Source organism: Diplotaxodon limnothrissa, linkage group LG19 (assembly GCF_057381915.1).
Source record: "Diplotaxodon limnothrissa isolate DT_005_m linkage group LG19, D_limnothrissa_male_GT1.1, whole genome shotgun sequence".
NCBI classification, from domain to species: domain Eukaryota; kingdom Metazoa; phylum Chordata; class Actinopteri; order Cichliformes; family Cichlidae; genus Diplotaxodon; species Diplotaxodon limnothrissa.
Genome location: NC_140614.1, coordinates 12,812,223 through 12,832,755, shown reverse-complemented (window position 1 = coordinate 12,832,755; position 20,533 = coordinate 12,812,223). Strand labels below are relative to the sequence as shown.

The following is a 20,533-nucleotide window of genomic DNA, read 5'->3' as shown; positions in this document are numbered from 1 at the left end:
CACACTCCATCCTACACAGCACACACGACACACATGTGGAAGTCTTTACCTTGCAGCCTGTACTTCCCTCCCCCAGGCCTCACTGTGTAATTACTGTGCTATTAAGCCCCTGTGGCGGCGTAATGACTGACTACGGCGCTGCCACCGAGAGGGAAGTGTCACACATATTCTCCTCAACTCCATTTACACGTTTAAATCTTCACATTTCACTCAAAGCGAACACTGAGGATTAGAAAAAGAATCAAAGCCAGCATTCAACAGCTCGCAGCGTGACTTTTTAGAAATGTTTTCCCTTCCCTAAAATAAGAGCTAATCAAAACTCTTTTGTGTGACAGACGCAGTCTGACATTTTCTTCAAAACCCCATTTAAATGTCCCATCTCTGCTGTTAGTGATACTGAGGATGATGAAACGCAGAAACTCCGAGACTGCGACCCTTTCACTTCAAGCAGCGAAGAGACCAGGCGGCATTGTGAAAAACCACAGGGGGAATTTCAGTGGGACGAAGTGACCACAGGGTAGTTTACAGTTGTGAAGCGGCAGCCTTCAACTGAGTCACGCGGCTGCCACCGGGTAGATTTTATTTACATATCACTCATAAGCATGACAGACAGCCTTTATACCTGAATATGAAAACAGATCTTTCCTAAATGACACGTTTGAATCATAAGACAGTAGAGCGGGTGAATTCTGTCTAAGCACTGTGGGGATTTTCATGATATAACTCTGCACAGACTGGACGCTGCAGCTTTTCTGATATTCTTATGAATAATAGTTCGATCGAGCTGAAGCCGTGGTTTTCCAAGAACACGGCAGAAATAATAGTTTTAATCTTACTTTGTAGAACTTGGCTCCGGTGTCGTTCTGGAAGAGACTCAGGCTTTTGCTGTCCAGCCTCCAGTAATGCCTCTTCCGCTGTTAAATGGAAACCCCGAGTTAGTCCTAGTGGCAAAATATGGACCACCTACCAATATTACGGAAGTTCAAAATTTTATTTCACAAGGAAAATACCTCGTGTGCTGATTTCAGCACATGTGAACAGTTTCCCCAGCATACATTTAGGGCAGAGCCGTTTCAGGCTAAGCTCCTCTGTTGGGCTTTGGGGTTATCAGTCTTACCAGGTTGTCCCTGCTCGTGTAATGAACCATCCAGCCCTCCTTCACCACCGTGGAGCTCCGCCTCTTGGTGTGTTTGATGGACTGGACCACCCGCATCAGAGGGATGTTGGTGCTAGTGGAGGGGCTGCAAACATAAAAGGAGGTTTTTTTTTTATTTAGTGATGATTATCACAATTACCGTAACTCAGAGTTATGATTTCATTAACGAAACACTATTCAGAGCACAGCAGGTACTTCCTGAGACATCCCTCATACGAAGTGAAGCGCTTTTTTTATGTTTTACGTAACACTCTAGGAAACATCAGACTCTGCTGCTGCAGCTGGAGAATAAACAGAGGAGTTGGAGCGTTAGACCTAGTAGTTAAAAAATAACCCCAAATTCCCCAGTTTAGATCAGAGTAGCAACCTTGAATGTTTTCCCCTCCTCTTCTTGTTTCTGATCCCTTTTTACTCAATTGTTCGATTACAGTAGAGTAGAACAAAAATACAAAAATGACATCAGAAACCAGGACTGGGTAGTTTGCATGAACTCTGACATTCATCCCACATCAGCTGATAGATTAGCCACCTGATTGGCCAATCCACCCTAGCTCTTCTTTTTAATCCCGTGTCTGACTTGTCTTCTAGGAATAATCCTTGAAGCTCTTTTCTGAACTGAGCGGTGTCTGTTCTATGTAAGGACTGCCTAGAGAACAAAGAAGTTAGTGAGGCTGATTTCTATCCCTTGAAAAAACCCACAAACTATCCTAATGGTCCCCAAACAACAACTTTACTGACATGAACTCAGGTGGCAAAACTGGTCAGCGTACAGGTGAGGTCGCCAGATGTCGTGTTTATGAAGGAAAGAGTTAAGCAGTCGTCCTTGTCCCTGGTGTCACTGGTGCCTCTTAGTCTCCATGGAACATCAAATGTAAACGACTGCAGTTTTGGGCTACAGCTGGCCTGGATTAACCAGTATGTTCATACCTAATAGTCTTGATGGGCTCTTCATCCTTCTCCCTGTCCAGCAACGGCGAGTCCATTTCAAACATCCTCTCATCCGGAGTGGATGGTTCATCTGGATCATCCATCCCTCTGCCACAATCCATGTAATTACTGTCTACCTCCATTGTATCCATGGTAGTGTCTGAGTCCGGCCCAGGGCTCGCTGGCTCTGCACAAGAACTTTTATTAGAATTACAAATATGAGAAATAAACAACTGTCAGTTTGAAAGATGATGTAGAACTTACCTCCATTGAAGTCCACCTCACCTAAACAGTCTCTTGGTACCTTTGAAGCACAGCGCTTATGGCAGTTGAATCTGCAGTCTAGGAAACAAAATGTTATGATAGTTATGGTAAAGCGCTGCTGTTCCACGTCCTCTGTAGCGGAATCTTCATTGGTCAGCCTACCTTTACACTGCATGCCCTGGCGGAAGAGACCTTTGAGCAGACGCTTGCAGTACTGGCAGATAGTAGGACGAGTGTAGGTGTGAATGGCGAACGTGTGTGGCACCTTAACCCGTGTCTTTTCCATCTTATCCATCCAAATAGGCCGGCCGCTCCAGGACGGGATGCGCTTCCCTGCCTCCTGATGGGACCTCTGCTGCTGGGGTTGGATGGGAAAAGGGGAAGACGGGGGGTATTCGGAAGAATTAAAAACCATATGCAGGAAGGAAGCGAAAGAGGAAAGATAAATAAATAAGATAAAAACAGAGGTAGAAGAGCCTCAGAGGGAGTATGTGAGTGACAGACAAAGAGAGTGAGTAATGACATGTGAGTAAAAGACATCAAAGAAAAAAGTGAGTAGTGTCTGCGCTTCTATTGGTCCAAACAGACGATCAGATTTGTCACTCTTGCCACACATTAGAGTTTAGTTGTGATTTTTTGGTGGATAAATGGAGCAGTCTGGAATCTGTCAGGAATGGAGTTTTCTTCACTTTTTGCCAACAAGTGAGCAGATACATAAACTTGGACTTCTATGGACTTTTAATGTCATTAACATAATTACATTTCCTGGTGACCTTTTGGAGAGACAAAGACAAGAGGGGAATATCTCAGTGTGGGCTTATGCAAAAACGGTTTCGTAAGACCTCGCTGAGGATCTCTCCACAGAGCTCTGTGCAGCACAATTCAATTTTCTGCATCAGTGGTATTCTACAACAGGGCCCAGGAGGTTCACTCGTGGAAAAGAGCCACATTTGATAAGTTTAGAAACATTTAACAGTGGAGGCAGAGCCTGTGAGCTGCATGTGGATTGCCTGCCACACATACTTGCTCCGAATATGTCTCTCTTCCTGCTTCTCCCTCATTTGTCTTCATTTTTTCCATTTAAGACAACGCTTCAGTGAGTTCATTTTACATATGGATAAAACAGTAATCCTCACATTTTCCCTTCTGTTCAGAGAATTCGCAGCTACTAAAATTCCTCTACGCTGCTCTTTCTCTATCCGAGCACCTTCATCCAGTCACACTCACAGCAATCCGAGCTTACCTCATCCAGGACAACCACTGCATTTTCAGCAGGTAAAGGTCGGGGGACAGAGAGAGATGGTCCAGGCAGTGAAACATTGGACAGTCGCCTCTTCCTCACACCACTACAGTTATTTGGGATCTTGAAGGCACAGCGCTTGTGGTAGTTTAGCCCACATCCTTAATAAAGCAAAAAAACAGATCACATTAGTTACCGAACTCATGGAAAGATGACATCATCGTAAGAAATGCAGTGAAGAAACGTCTCATTTTGCAAATCAGCCACAAGATGGTCCTGCTGATAAACAGGCTTAGTACGAGAATTTATGGCCAGGAATGTTTCACTGGTGAATAAATCTTCTCTCTTTAAACTTAATTCGCTGTCAGCGGAGAACTTGACACGAAAACACAAGAACATATTTCAAGTATGATTCAACAATGTGAAAAAATGTAAGGAAAGCGAGCGCGACATGAGTCCACTGGGATCTGAATGTCAAGCATTTCAACGGCTACTGTGCCTGCGCCACATTGTTCTTGTTTGCCTCTATATCTCCCTGATACAGTTACAAGGTCAGATATGTGGTGTGTTTTTGGATCTGTGTTTGAGTGCGGATGCAATAAAAAGGAAGGTGCAGATAAAGGCCAAGTGTGAGTGCCACTGTGTGCGCGAGCGTCTAACCTTCACATTTAAGCCCCTGCCGAACGAGACCCCATAGCATCTCGCCACAGTAGTCGCAGAAGGTGGGGGCCTTGTAGGAGTGGACGTAAAGGGCATGGGGTCGGATCTGGAAATCTTCAACTGTGGCTTGAGCTAGAAACAAAAAGCAGAGGTTGTTTGAGTAAAGATAGAAAATAGAAAAGTTCACAAAGAAACTTCTAATCTAAAGAAAATCATTAAAGATGAAGAATAAATATTTTTGAATACATTTTTTTAATGTAAGTAAGTAGGTGCATGTGAGCTTGCACAGGGAAGATCTACTCTACACGCTCCACTTGCTGCACATAAACACGGATGCTATGTCTCACTGCTGCAGTAGAGGGCATCACATCTGCACCACACGAGCGTGATCGAGTGATAGGGCACGCCCATAAGACACCAGAGACATGCATTTTATTCCTGTTTGTTATTAAGAACCGAATATCGAATCAGCAGAGCCGTGAATATGTCTCTCTTTCTGTTTCTCTCTTATTTGTCTTCATCTTTTCCACATTTCTGTGTCAAATGAGACAGTGAGTTTGTCGCAACAAGACTTGGCTAATCACGGCTGTGAATCATCAAAGATGTGAAGATGAGTAAGATAAGGCTCATGCTGCCAAATATCCCTGAGTGTGTGACTGTGCCTCCTCTGTTCCTATGCAGTCACTTATGTGGCAGCAGTGACCAGCGAGGGGACGGTTAATATTTACTCTTGGGTTAAGCAGCAAATGTGCTAACGCCATTTCGTTGTGTTTGCCGATGAAGGCATTTTCAGCTTAAAAAAACAAATGTGAAATGTCCTTTGCTTAAAAGCAGCATCTGATATGAGTAAAGACGGGAGGAAACAAAAAGGCAGTTGGTTAAACGAATCCGATCTCTTAATTTGAGCAAAGAATGCAGGACAGGTCAAATGGGAAAGCAAACATTTTGATGTCATAATCCCTGGAATGGAAAATATTTACAGACATTTGCAGGAATATTAAAGATCTGAGACAATTCGGGGCGGCTGTTGAGAACTACAGCGGCTGGTGGGGTGATGTTGGCAGTTTGGGAAGAAGAGGAGAAAGAGCTCAGCGAGGTCACATGTCGAGAGGCGCGCAGCTTTCTCACACAGACACATGAAAGGCAGCCTTCATGAGCTTTCTGCACACGCGTCTGCAAAACAACTGGCCACTTCTTAGCAGTCACAGTGTTACGTAATGGTTATCGTGCTAATAAGTATCAAACAACTCCAAACATAAACTCGACACGTTGTTTTTCAGAGCGCTTCTCACGAGCGGCGGGGCTCGCATGAATGTGCTATCTGTTCGCTCGGAGGCACCGAGTTTCCATTCGGAGTCAAAAGTTTCCATCTCACAAAAACAAGTTAGTTATATTTATGACAAGCAGAAGGTGTTGTAAAATATCAATTTCACGCGGCCCGTGGCGGTGAATAAGGGGCTTGTGAAAGTGGGTGGGAATTTAGGAGGAGTGAGAAACAGAACAAAGGGACACTCGGTCAGGCCAAACCTCAAACCTCATGGGCCGAGATGGCCTGCGCAGCGTCCGCTGCATAGGGCCGCCCCGCACATCAGAGCGTGTTTACACTCCGCAGGTCTACTACAATCACTTACTGCAGGAAAAACAAGCCTTTTTCTTTGAGCTCGCAGCCAAGAAAAAGCCACTTCTGCCTGCTTCTTGCAGAGAAGGAGATATTCAGACCGTCCTTCTCCCACAGCCGCGCAATCCAAAAACAAGCTCGCCGAGGAAAAACTGAATGGAGACGAGGACGAGAGAGAAACTGCGCGGTGGGAAAAGGTTGTGTTTCACACGCAAAGATCAAGCGTCCGACATGCAAAGCGCCTCTCAAAAAGAAGGTCGCGTTCACAGATTGTGAGATGAAGCATGTGTCCATGTGTAGCAAATCTGAGATCTTCTACAGCCGTTTTCAGCAGGTATGTCTCAGGTTATAAATCGCCTGGCTCCACTGTTGGCGCTAACACCTGCAGACGGATTTGTTCAGGTAGGGGGGGGATTAGAACGAGAGAAAGCGGGGAGGGAATTGCGAGCCACAGAGACTGACACAAAAGAGAGCACAAGACAAACACAGACAGAAACAAAAAGAAGGAAGTTCTCCAGTCTTTAGTCTACATTCCTCAGCCTGAAGTATCCTCAGATCCTGAAACTATACAATCATCCCCTGACTAAATCCCTGCAAACAATACTGTCAGCCCAGGAGAGAGGGGGGAACTCGGCACAGGTGGTGTCAGGTGCTTCCCAGTGGCAGATGGAGCAGCAGCACAGATTGGAGCAGAACAGATATCCTAAGCCATTTGTTGGTCTCAGCACCGCAGAGGAAGCCGGCTCATTCATCGCAGGAAATAACAAAGAAAAACCGAGCACCTGTGTAGTTTTGCAAAGGTGGAAAATTATGGAAAGAAAAAACTCAAACGTCACACAGAAAGCAAGTGTTTGAGAGGACTGTCTGCTTGTATTCGTTCACTAATGACAGAAAATTGCTCAAGACTAATATTTATTTTGGGAGAGCACAGCGGACGCTCACAACAAGCATCTCAGCCCCAACGGGACCCCCGAACAAGACACAAAAGACCGTGTTTATGAAGGTGTGGCAACGACGGCTGGGCCCAAAATTTAAAAAAAATAAGCTGACTCGAATACTTGAAGCGTATTACTTTCAGACAATTGTTTAGACTTTGCAAACACGTGGTTTATACTGCTCGGAGGAGTTTTATATTCATTTTTCTCCTGTTTTGGAAGTCTAGAAGTCTAAAACAGCAGCAACACTGTGCCAGCAAACACACTGCACTGTATCACAGTTTGTATATAAGAAAAGACTGAAAAAACTGGGCAAATTGGAGGAAGTGCGCTGCCAGATTTAGAAGAATTTGGTTTATAGTATAATCCTCTAAATACATGAACAAGTCTGCTGCTGGGTTTATATTAGGGGAGTCACTGCAGGTAAATGGGTCACAACTTCCAACATATACCACAAGTAAAGCAGTTTATCACGTATGCTAAGACAATCATCCGTCCTATTAAAACCACTCAATACGCTGATGTCTAAGCTGCAAACAAGACACGTTTAGATATTTTCCTAAAACAGAAATATGAACACTGGATGAAGCCAAGCTCAAAATTTTTTGTTTCCTTTGTTGAATTTAAGATTTAAAAAATCTCATTTTATCGCTCATAAATAAAAAATGATATCAAAAGGCAGGAAAAATAGTTTCCACCATGTTTTTAGGAACAGAATGTTCAGTGAATCCGTCTCTGAATAAAAGCTCTACAAACCCTTCAAAATCCCGAGAATATAAACAGAAATAACGCTGCGGAGCTTGGATGGATGTGAGATATCTGCCTTGGATAATGAGCCTCTGTATTTAGAGTTATGAGCTGTAAAATTACACACATTTTTTCTTAAAAGCAGTATTTAAGGTAAAAAAAAATGTAAGTAACAGATAGCATCATCGTATTAAGGCTAAATACGATCACTAAATATGCAAATCAGGCACAAGCTCAATAATTATACATTAATTCTGCATAGACAACGAACAGAAGAAGTGCAGTAAAATAATTATGTTTGAGAGCAGAAGTCCAATCATCGAATATCTGTGCTTTTGCATGAAAAAACTGTGTTTGCATAAAGTCATCATCAGTGGCTCAAACTGTAACACTCTTTGTCTGCAGCTGCATTTAATTAAAATCAGTCCACATGTAGCTCTCACCTGAATGTGGCCGTAAGCTAAACTATCTGGATAACTAATCTGAACTGGGAAGTTTTATTTTCTACTCTTCAACAGCGCAGCTCTAGAATGTCTTTTTTTCCTTTACAAATATGCCAACTAACATTTCACTTAATGCTATTTTGACCTCTTAAATTAGAGGATGGAAAATGTGCATACACTGTACAAACACATTTACGGTGAGGTGCGAAATGACATCAGACTGCTTTGCATACCAGAAAGCACCACCTCAATGAGGTCTCCTTCATGGATGTCTTCAGCTGCAGTCAGCCTCTGCAGGATGTTCTCATCGTTTAAGTCGTGGCGGAATAGCAGGATCTTGTCGTACATGCCAAAGAAGCCGCACTCCGGGAACTGGAGAGAAAGGGAGATACAACAAAAAGAAATAAGCAAGTTTAATTGTAGGCATAACGAATACCGGTAAAGTTAAATGTCCCGAGACGCGATGCCCAGTACGTGGACATTTATGGTTATGCTCTGCAGTGGCTCAAATCTAATACAGAGCATTTAAAAAGGTATGGATCAGCCAGCTGTCTTGATTCTTTTTCAAGCACGCACACACTCACATTATGTCAGTTCCAGCAGCTTACATCACCGCTTGTGTGCAGTATTGTGAACCCAGTGGCTCAGGAAGAGAGCCCCTTTCCTCCCTCAGAGTAATCGACACTATATACTTGGAATAATTCAGTACAGACTAATTCAAAACGAGTGGCTTGCATTTAAACCCGTGTGTTCTGCATTGTGCACTTTGAGTTTTCTGAGTCATCTATTAAGACGAATCGATGATGTGTCTGCTTTAGCTGTTGAAGTGTTTCCGCTGGATTTGAGCAGCTTTCTACTATAAGATGAATCACCATTATTCAAGCGTGTCTAAAACGCCCAACAGCAGCTATCACCGCTCACAGCGTGTTGACCAAAACAAACCTTGACAAGCTGGTCGTGAACTGCAGCTGAGTGTGCGACATAAAGTCACATGACCAGGGAAAGGGGCGGGGTAGAGGGTGGGAGAGGTAGACGGGGAGAAGGAGAAGGTAAACATCCTGAGAGGAGTTCAGAAGAATCAGCATACAGGAAGTGCAGCGCCAGTCAATACTGAGTCACTTCCTGTGGTGAGGGCAGCCCATAACCTCTTAGAAAGCCATGTTCTTGTCACAGGGATAGGCCTATAATGAAAATATCCACTGTCCATGCGGCGAAACGGCAGAGTTTGCCCAGTGTTGTCGTGCTGTGGCTCCGCAGCACGTCTGTCGTGTTTAAAAGGAGGAAACGCCATCAAAGGTCAAATCAAAGTGAAACTTACTGAACATCTACTTGGCAAGGATCTCTCCTCTTTGCTCAGACTTTTCAAAGCTCAAAGGAGAAATGCGCTTTGAATACCAGGAACCTGCGCAGCATAACAACACATCTGCACACCTGACACGGCGGAAAAAGTCCAGCGACCCTCAATGAATTTTCAAAGCTGTCCCTACACGGATTGGGAACTGTGACGCTGTAGTTTAACGCCAAGGCAAGAGCCCAGCCTTGATGCCAAGTAGGTTGGTACTGAAGAATCCACCAGCTGTTTCCCCCTGAACCAGGGTCACATTCAATGGGCCACACAGAACAATGCCACTGTGTCCTGGGAGTACCAGGGGTTGGTACAGTGTCTAGGCACAGGACACATAAGACACCTGGTGGCTTATAACTGCCAAGAAACACAGAGAGAGAGAGAAAGCGAGACAGATTGATGGCCTGGGGAAATCACGAGTGTATCACATGACTTGTGTCAACTAAGCCAGAAGGATGAAATGCCTAAAGGTAAAAATGTAAATTCTGCAAAGCAACCGATAACCGATGGTGCTTCAGTCAGCAGTGGAATACAGATGCATTGTAATAAAGGAGCTGGACCCCTGCCCCCAACATGCACTCGGAACTCCCGCTGTGGAGGGGAACAGTGTCCCCCAGGGGAAATTATACGGCAATGGTTTTTTCCACTGAAAGGCCCAACAGTGGGGTGCTTACAAAAGCATTCATGCACTTTCAACAGGCTCATTCCAAGAAAAAATTAAATGTCTTCTAATAACAAAAATTTTCAAATATGGTAGTGTGCAAAAGTCTTGAGCCACCCCTGATTCCCTTTCATTTTATTATGACATTGGCTGCTTTTTCTCCCATTTTCAGTCCATTTTCACAGGAACGTTATGGTTTCCTTGTTAAAGCACCACACAATCATTCGAGCATAAAAAGAGCGCCTAAATCAAGAAATGGACTTAGTACGCATCATTTGTTCTCATGTCTTCATCTGAATCTATGGAAAATGATAAAGATAACACAACTTAAGTCAAACAAATAGTTTTTGGAGCTATTTGCTGAAAACCTGGAGTATCTCAGGATGGTGTGAAATGTGTCCTTAAAAACATGAAAGGAAACAACAAGTGGAGGACAAAAGATGAAACAGCAGGCAGGCTTAAAAACCTACCTACAGCAGCTCAGCAGTATCTGAAGGTCATGTGCTTATGAATAAATAAAAATAAAGCCCAGTAAAGACCAGACACGGGACCTGAGAGATGAGACTTTCATCGGAAACGACTCAGTAGAAGGGGAGGTCAGGAGAGAGCTACAACAGTCAGTTTCTGTAAAGCACGGTGGAGGCGCTGTCATGGTTTCTGGCTGCATTTCATCCCGTGGTGTTGGAGGTGGGCTTATCAGCGTAGAAAAGCACCATTAGATTTTGATCCAGCATGCAGCACCATCTGGAACCTGTCTGATCAAACTGGGAATCATCAGAACAAAAGAAGTTGTAGCATGTGCAGCGACAGCCTGGATGTTCTCTTCCTGTTCTCCAGATGTTCCACTTTTGCACAAAATGCTTGCTGCTCACACGTTAACACTCTCGTTGGCTGACTACCTGTCAGGACAGACGCCTCCCTCCTTATTGCACGCTGGGCTAATTTTCCCCATGACTCCATGAATGACAAATGTATTTCTATTTGTATCCCTACTCCTGCTCAGTCATGACGTAAACCTGTGCACTGACCTCACAACAACAACTACGTGGCAACATAATCCATATATGAAGACTATTTCAGTTATATTCAAACTGCATGAGAAGCTGATTTTGCTCAGAGTGTAAAAACAAGGCACGCGACTGTAGAACGAAACCTTTCCAGCTCGATGCCTCGGCTGACATATCTACATCCTAATCCTGTCACGCTTTCAGGTGATTAATGCTGTATGGCTCAAACCATCAGCACCAAAGGCGGGAGGAGGGGGGCATCCTTCCTGAGCCGGCTGCAGTGTCACGGTAGGGTTTTCCTCCACCCGCCTGACACGCCTGCACTTGGACACACAAACACACGCACACACAAAAGCTGAGGTTGATGCCCATATCTAGCCAGCTTGAGTCACCTCCTCTTGGCTCCTCGTGCAGCACTTTCCACTGTACAGAATGAGTCCCATTCCAGAGCATCTGCATCTGCAGGCAAGAACATAGCAGCTCCAAGGGCAGAGGACATTACTTTTTTCCATGCCCTACTAAAGTAAGAGGAAGCCTATGGTACAAGAACAATAGACTGGCAGGTTTAGGACAACGTTTTAACAGTTTGTTGTTCTGATCGCAGGCGTAGAGGGAAAGCCGAAGGCCGACCTGCGGGTGGATGGACGTATAAAGCACTGCATTTATACATTCTCTCCTTCCCGCATGTAAAAATAAACCATTCACCTCCAGCGTGTGCCTGTGCACATATACGTCCTTACACACCATCACCCACACATGCTGCTGCATACATTTCCGAAGCCCGTAGTGACTAAGCACGTCTTTTGTCATCTTCGAACGAGAGTCCATTCAGCCGAGCAGCCGCGACCACACACGTACACCAAAGACCCCGGCGAGGAGAAGCTGTGTGAGGTCCACAAGTCAGGCTGGAAAGACAAGTGGAAAGGGGCTTTGCAGTAGTAAGCTTTTGTTAAACGAACTAATCCGCCATTGATATGCTAAATCCTGCTGTAAGGAAAGAGGGTAAGAGGCAGGAGATGAAGGAAAGAGCGGGACAGATTTGAAATATGGTCCCATTTTATTAGAAGCCAAAAACAAATTATCTCAAGACGGCCAAGAAAAAATGATCTGACTGGAAAAAGAAAAAAGGTGTAGCTTTGAGGAATATTGATGCTTATTCCTATCAGACACAAAATGATAAATGAGTGAAATGAATCACAAGTCGTAGCTCATGTATTCTGTGCGGCTGCTGTACAATTCCTGCACGAGGGCCTCAGTCACAGAGGACAATGAGTTTGTTGTGAAACAGGATGGCGTGCACCTGATTATGTGGTTAAACATTTGTGTTTCGCTGCATGTGAGGGTGAAGCGGCGCTAAGAGCATCGCGCAGGCTCTGACAGATGGCCGCGTGTTCGCAGTAAGGAAAAGCATGCAGCTTGACCTCGGGCTGCCTAACACCTTTATTGGTGTGGCAGCGGGCCAGACAGACGTGGAGGACAGCGACAGTTAAACGTCCAGCTCATCATCGCAGCGCCGGAGATAAAAGTTGGACGATGGAAACAATGCTGCTCGTGTGCAACACGCAGCACTGCACAAGAATGCAGAACTGCAAACCACGGTTATTTTCATCTAGTTGTCATTTTCTTGATTAATCCTTTGATGCTGTGGTTTATGGAAAGTAAGAAAAGTATGGCTAAAGTTTGACAACGCTGACGTGAAACCGCATATTTGTCTCATCGACGCTGCAAAATGTACGGATACTCAGGAAAACTGTAGAACTGTAAAATACGGAATAGCTGACATTATAATTATTATAGCCAATTTCATTCATTCTCATTCCAGCGTTTCAGGGCACCGACACGAGAAGCTTTCTAAATACTCTTCCTGGCAAAAGGATTATAAAATGCCAAAATTTAAAAAAAGGTCCTGTTACATCTGGCATCCCATGGTCATGTGAATATTTCTGGATACTCTGACTCAAACGATTGTGCCATTTTTCCTTATAACACTGCAAATAACTAAATCAGATATGGCCAGAAGCAGGATAGTTTAGAAAAAGCAAACAGAGCCCAGGTCTTCCAGGTGTCCAGATTCTTTCTGCTTTTCTAAAAGTCAAACTTCACCTCCCTACATGAGATATGAGACTGAAGTCGGTTACTATTATTTAGCATTTCAATCAAATGGTCACCTTAAGAGAAACAAAATGCTAGAGCGCACGGAAAACTTTACATCCAGCTTGGAAACTGTAGATGTTTCCTCTGCAATGTCCTTGAGCAGATATGTACTTAAAGGCCAGGGCAGCGTTCTCCGGTGTAAATGTGTAAACTAATGGATTTTCTTATACTGAACCACAGATATGTAAAAACATTACAGAAGCAAAGGGTAAAAGATTATCTAACCTCCAACACAACCTAAAACGTTTCATCGGGATCCTTGTGAAACATTTAACCAGAGTCAGGAGGTAAAAGACTCTTGTTTATTTTGCTCGAGGTGGCAAGATAAACACTGTCACAAGATCGGCATGATACAAGGTGCTTTTATTCAGCAGATAAATAAATCTATTGACTGATAACCTTGTAATTATTTAACAGTGCTAAGGCACAGATCGCTGTGGCCCAGAGACACCGAACCAGAAGACACAAGACGATGTTTTCTGTTGCTCTGTATCTGAGCGAGCATCATAATGAGAGGCCAATAAGAAAAGACGGCATCTGTTCAAACTGGGTTAACAGCTACAATCCTGACTTGATTCATTCTGATGCGTTGCACATTTAAAAGGCAGCGCGCGCTGTGCCGACGAGCTCCGCAGTCTGTTGTGAAACCGACAGACTGTAGTGAGGATTTCACAAATAGGACAACAGTGTTTTCATGTCAAAACAATGGGGAAACCATTGTTTGACTTTGACGTGCTTTTTAACTCCCACAACAGAGGAAAATACACTTCAATACTTCAACTAGTCCAACGGCTGCATTGGAAAATCCAATTATGTGCTCACACGAATCTTGGAGGAAAGCTGTGTAATTACTTTCTTCGAGTCACATCAAACGCGATGTGGAAACTTTGTTCATTTATTAAAGTCAACAGTGGAATTGTATTTGTTTTCATTGCACATTATTAATGTAATACCAGGCAATTTTTTTCCACACAGCATGGCGCAAGTCACTCATGCACTGCAAATTACAAGAGCACTAGATGTGGGCAACGACGGCAGCCAAATAATGAATTTGTCACTTGGACGGATGCGTCAGAAGAGGGCATGTTGGAAACACTCTGGCTTTCCACTGTCTTCTGTAACATTATGTGTTTTGGCTCCTCCAGTAACAGTTTCCATTCACTTTAGCTGAATGGATTCACTTTGATGGTGAAGATGTCCTCACAGTATCAAGCTAATTAAGTAACGTGCTTCTTACCAGGTTTATGCAGCAGAGAAAGTCTATCCCACTAAATGCAGGAAGTAAGAAAAGATCTTGTGAGTCAATTCGAGCGTTCCCATAACCACCAATACATAAACAAACAAACACATGAATGAAATTCACATGCTGAACGACACATGTTGCATTGCACCTCTGAGTGATGTCACACACAAGGAGCAAGTGCAGTGGAATGAAAACCACATGGCTGCACGAAAGGAGGCGTGACGCTTTTGATATCACGGTATTAAAGGAACAGATCGACATCCCATCCTGATACTTTCAATACCGGAATCAGGTGGAAAAATCTAGCCTGGATCTGTCCAGGCTGAGCTTCATCTCTTAAAGCTGTAACGTCACTGATTTTCAGGCAACTTCAAAATAAAGCTGGAGACGACCGAGTATAAAGTCGACCGATTTAATAAGGCAAAACATTTTCATATAGGATTATTTCTACATGTTTCAGAGACTCTGTCATCTATACAGAACCAGCATGACTCGACTGAGCTCGAATAAACGGTCCACGATGAATCAGGCGAATGCACAGAAAGTGCTTCGCTTCTGCTCTGCAGCCGGTGCACGAAACCGTCCGAGTGCATGAAACCGTCCGAGTGCACGAAACCGTCCGAGTGCATGCCTGATTTCTATAGCAAAACTGTTTGCTCCTCCGTTTGCATGCACAGGCCAAGAACAACACGCTGCAGCTGGAGGCAGAAATAAAAGTGGGTTGGAAGGGATTTGAAAGGTACGTGCAGCTGACTGAAGAAGCACTCCCCTCAAATGGTTTACACTCAAGAAGGAATCTTTGCACATTTTTTTCAGATTAAGCAAATGGATCCCACCACTCTCCATAACATGTTCACGATGTGTTGGCGACGTCCGCTCCTTTTCTACTGCAAAAGGAAGACTTCACTGGGGGTAATCGACAGAAGCAGCCGCATGCAACGGAAAGGAAACTCACGTGGTGAATTAGCAGCAAGAGAAGCTGTGACTTTCTCACTCTAGAGGCTGACTAACGTGTTTTCTTCCATGTGGTCGCATACGACTCATGGTTCATTCATAGCTTTTACTGCATGAGGCTGTGTCATCATGGAACACAGCAGCAAGTTTTTCATATTAATAGAAACATGCCTGATTTTGTTTAAATATATCTGACAAATTTCAGCATGCATGACACAGAAACACAGCTCCTTCAAAGCCCTCGCAGCCCCCACTTTGCACAGAAGACAGACTCACTCTGCTTCTTTGTGCGGCCGCAGTTTGACCAGCGTCTCTGGACACTAAACAGCTTTTCACCCTGTGTACTTTCACATAAATCTGCGCCTGGTTTAGCCGTAGCTGACACGCTCTGAATGCACGGGTCTGAATTGGTGCCAAACGTACAGATGCAATTAATTCACTGCTGCTTTTCTTGTTTTTGTAGGTGGAAGGCTGTGTGCGTATATCTGTGTATCTATGTGAACATGTGTGCATCTACATTTCTGGTCCGGACTAGGAGGAATTGCAAGTCTAACCACTGAGTTTAGGTCAGCTGCCTGTTCCAGACCACAGCACAGTGGAAAACTCTACACCTGTCATTCTAGACCTCTTTCAATCACCAAGAGACTCTGGGAAAGCTATACCCCTTACCCGATTTACATCAACCACAAAAGCAGAACGTCCTCCTGCTTTTATCAAACGTAGCTGTGAAGCACTCCAAAGAAAATCCTACAGTAATTTCAGCAGGCTCTTCTGGATGTGGAGGAACAATGCCCTTCTATCGTTATTTGGCCTTAAGAACAAAAGCGCTGCAATGAAGTCGAGATAATGGTGGTGAGGTCACTGCTTGGTTACTAGCCACTGTATCCTCGACGAGAGGCGGCTTCCAACCGAACAACACCAAGTTTTTTTTATACATGCATGACAGAACCTGCCTCATCCCTCTTCAGTGACGCATCTCCAACACGTGTGGGTGTGCGCCAGCAAGCATCTCTGTGTGCGGGTTTTATATGCAACAGCGCCCAGAGGCCAGGCATAGGAGAGGAAGGCTGAGTCACAGGATCTAAGGCCTCGCAGGAAGACAGCAGTGTGATCTAAGACATGCTTGGCCAGGCCCCCGCACGCCACTGATGAGTTATTGCTCCGTTGCGATCCTCAGCCAGCACCTCCACCCCAAAGATATACTGCAGCACATACTCCATCTCCTCTCTGTGACCTGGAGAAGCGAGAGAGGGCCGCCAGATTCACCTCCACAGGGGGCAAATAAACAGGTGAACCTGGGGGGGATTTTTGTGAGATTGATGGCAACTGCACTTTCTCTTGTTCTGCTAGAGCAAAAGGTCAGAAGGTGTGCAATAATGGCAGGATGTAGAAACAGGCTGCTGTTGCTCAACAAAAGCATTAATAATTGCTGTGGGCTCTGCAGCAGAAAGTAGCTCAGGACTAGCTGCATAAGCTTTACTTTATTCCCGAGTAACAGTGAAGAATTGCTTTTACAGACATGCCTTTGTTTCACACAGTTTCGCGTAAATGTACCTCTGAAAAGGGAAAACTAAAGCTAAATAAGCAGTCCGGCCGAATTCCAACACTCTAGCTGTCACCTCCTTCAAAACAGCCACCGAGAGGCAATTTCTCTAAATGTTTAAACACGCAGACAAGAATAATAGCAAGTGCAGGGTAGAGAAAAGCCATTTGAACGCAGGCACACAAAGTGAACGGGCTGTGCTGCTCTGCCGACCACAGCAGATTGGAGAGCAGGAGCAGAGAGAATATGGAAACAGGGAGCGGCTCTGAGGGGAACTAACCAGCAAGCACGGCTGAAGAACGAGACAGAGTGACAAAAGGAGCCCAAATTAAGTGGCTGACTGCTCCCCTTGCATTCAGAAATGTTCAAACAAACCAAACTTTTCTTTCCCTTTTGCCTGGGGTGCTGCTTTTTCATAGATGTGCATTTCTTGAGACGTTTCCCAATTGTAAGTCGGAGAGCTTGTTGTTGTATTCTTGTTGTATCAACATGTAATTTCACTTCCTCTGCCACCTTCCTATCAGTCTGACAGATCACTCTCTGCACTGAGACAGGAAAGGCAAAGAGCGCTGAGAAAACAGCAGCGAACAAGACACTCTGTGACGTGCTTGTGCTGCAGGGATCGATAATAACGCCAAAGTGATACGACTGTACGGCCACTGCGTGTCAGTCAGTGACGTGCACACGGTTCTGATGTTAACTGCTAAGGTCACAAACAAGCAACTTTCTGCATTTTCAGTTTACGAGCTCCTCGAGTCAGAGAAGTGACATTAGTGGTTAACTGCGTCGAGCGGACAAATGTGGTGTAGCGCAGAGTCCTCGTCACTACACCGGCTTTAACTGTTTCTCTTCAGCATTTGTCATGCTTGAAGTCCTCTAAGTATGCTGACATTGTCAGCAAGTGCAGTCAAGTTAGAAGCTGGTCAACAGAGGAAGGCCTGTTAATGAATACATGAATAGGTGAAGTAAGACATCCGTTATGCCACGGTAACAAATTTATGAATGGAAACTCGAGGAATCTCTCGGGAAGTGCTCCTAAATCACTTCATGTGGTTGGCTTTGCAAAGACAAAGTCACCAGCATGTACGAGCATTAAATAGCTCTGCGGTGCTCCTGCGTGCCACGTTAATATAATTGCGATGGAGCTCTTTGAGTCCGTATTAGCGGGGATTGGAGCGATGCCACGTTATCTCCCACCACTGGCTAAAATACGATGAAGGACATTTGAGCAACCAAGAAGCACAGACAGCCCAAGGCGAAGCCGTGATTGGTGGCAGAAGTGGCTTCTACTGATGGTTTTGGCACAGAACATCAGCCACGCAGTGCCCACAACCCCCTCTGCACCCCAAGCAGGGACTGCCAAGGGCTGTCCCAGCCTCCCCTGCCCCCTCTCCCCAGAGAGGACCACGCTTCTCCACTCTGTCATTCACTGACTTTTGCGGCCAAGCCCCGTGCTCTGCCTTGCCACTTTACATTTAAAGGAGAGCAAGGCGGTAGAAATGTGCACTGCAGATGGTAGAAATTACTTAGCTCACTTAACTTCAGAGATATTTTTTTTCCTTTTTCTTCTCTCTCTCCCTTTTCCACAAATTACTCCAAGACTGGGGAAATTGATAGATTCCTCGTGCATGTTGGCTTTTAATTTGTACATGGAGGACTTTTGTTCTTCGGCAATCCCATCCTGATATCCATTTAGCTGGCTCTATGGCTTTGGAATACGATAGCGTGCCTTCAAACGAACACCAAAATGTTGGGGAAAAGGCTAAAAGCCAAAAGTTTGCTTTACACTGGAGAGACTCGTTTTTCCTTGAGAAGAAGCTCAATGTGCTTTCCAGGAAACGTCTGGCCCTATGCAGATCACACGTGTGATGTCGAGACGTCCTCTGGGGCGAAACATGTCAGCTAGCTTCATAGGAACATTTACATGTGGCCTTATAGCGTCGAAGAAAAGCAGCGAGGGAGACGGTGGTGATTTATTTCCCATGTGTTTCGGTTAGCGCTGGTCGATGTGAACTGCAGCCTCCATTTTCCATCTGTGCACTTCTTTGATGCTGTTTTCACCTCTTATTTCCTTCCCCTTATAACCTGTTTATGTCTCCTCTGCCTTTCTGTCAATGCTTTTCTTCCAGAAGGGGTATTTATGAGTTAGTGATACAAGCAAATAAAATAAACAGGTCTCACATTTGTACTTTATTACTGTAGCTGTAATCCTAAATGTATCAAAGACAGAAAGATACAGAAAGAAAGTGTTTTTTTTCTTTTCATTTGAAAGTTTTTAAATATGTAACAAACAAGGAAGTAAAAACTGCAGATTAATACGATCGTTTTGTAGCTTCTGTCTAAACCAGCAGTCCCCAACGGACCGGTTTATGTCCGAGATATTTTCACGGACCGGCGTTTAAGGTGTCGCAGAAAAATTCAACAAAGTAAAACCAGTACCAAAAAAAAAGATTTATTCATAACACGGGAAAAGACCCAGGGAAACCGAGTTAACGATAAAACTGATAAAAATGCTGAAAACCATAAATTTCACACCCGTACCGCAACTCTCGCGGCCCGGTACCAAACGACTCACGGAGTGGTACCGGGCCGTGGCCCGGGGTTGGGGACCGCTGACCTAAACAACAGAATTCCTGCTGTTGTCACCAGACCTGCAGTAAACTTCACTGGGCATGTAATGCAGCTAGGCCGGGGTCACAGGGGTCAGCCACATGCAGCTCTTTACTCATTTTCAGCATCTTTTTCAAGCAGTTATGTGAATGTGAATATAGAAATAACCAACGTTGTGGGTTTTTAAATAAAAAAAACGCCTAGCTTACTTTAAAATGTTTTCACATGTGCCTTATAGTCTTTTTCATTGATGTGTTAGCTGGATAGCTTCAGTAAAAGTCATATGCACAAACACTGGTAGCGCTCTATGGTGATTCTGTTTCAGTGTTATCAGCCAACATCATCTATTTGGTGATCGATCAGTGTGACTCGAGTCACTCAGAGGCACGCCATAACTTCTCTGTTAGCAACACACGTGTTTGAAATGTTTGTCCAAACCAGCTGATCCGAGTGTAAACGAGTTAAGTGAAAAACATGTTTATGTTCCATCTGTCTGAAAGAAGAAAACTACCAGTTGGTATATCGGAATATCGGATTTTGAAATCAACAAATCAAAAATGCTTCATCGGCTGGGCTCTAAAAGCATGGCATGTTCAAAAAAGTTCTAAATAACAGTGCTAAACAGTGCTGAAAGGTTTGAACTGCAAAGGTGACACACTAATTTACACGTAATCATCTGTTTCACTTTCACCGTGAGGCACAAATATATATTTTTTGGTCAAGAAAAAAAACAGCTCCTTTGGAAAAGGTGTTTTTAAAACAAAAACCACCAAAAAAACAATTATCAAAGCATGATTTATTAAAAAATTCTTAATTATTAATGGCAGTCAAAGAAAAAGTTCAGTATTAACAGGGGGAGCTACATAGACAGCTGTTTGTAGATCTGTGCAGTGCTGACAGGAAGTGCAAGGCAGGAACCTGTTCAGTGTTTTGTCACTGTCATGAGTGCGTCATGTTACGTTCAATAGCTCGGTTTATTGTTTGTAAAGCTCCAGCTCAGTTTGCTGACAGCAGTTTTAGTCATTA

General features: G+C 44.3%; 1 protein-coding gene across 1 annotated transcript in view; it reads right to left on the bottom strand.

Moving 5' to 3' along the window:
• prkd3 (protein kinase D3) overlaps nt 1-20,533 on the bottom strand; it is a 35,698-nt gene that overhangs the window by 8,969 nt on the left and 6,196 nt on the right. Inside the window, exons 3-10 of the mRNA XM_085342505.1 lie at nt 8,224-8,362; nt 4,248-4,379; nt 3,591-3,748; nt 2,510-2,705; nt 2,348-2,425; nt 2,084-2,270; nt 1,118-1,241; nt 837-914 (exon numbers count right to left, since the gene is read on the bottom strand). Of these exons, the coding sequence (XP_085198631.1) occupies nt 837-914; nt 1,118-1,241; nt 2,084-2,270; nt 2,348-2,425; nt 2,510-2,705; nt 3,591-3,748; nt 4,248-4,379; nt 8,224-8,362 (1,092 nt within the window). The remainder of the gene's footprint in view (nt 1-836; nt 915-1,117; nt 1,242-2,083; nt 2,271-2,347; nt 2,426-2,509; nt 2,706-3,590; nt 3,749-4,247; nt 4,380-8,223; nt 8,363-20,533) is intronic.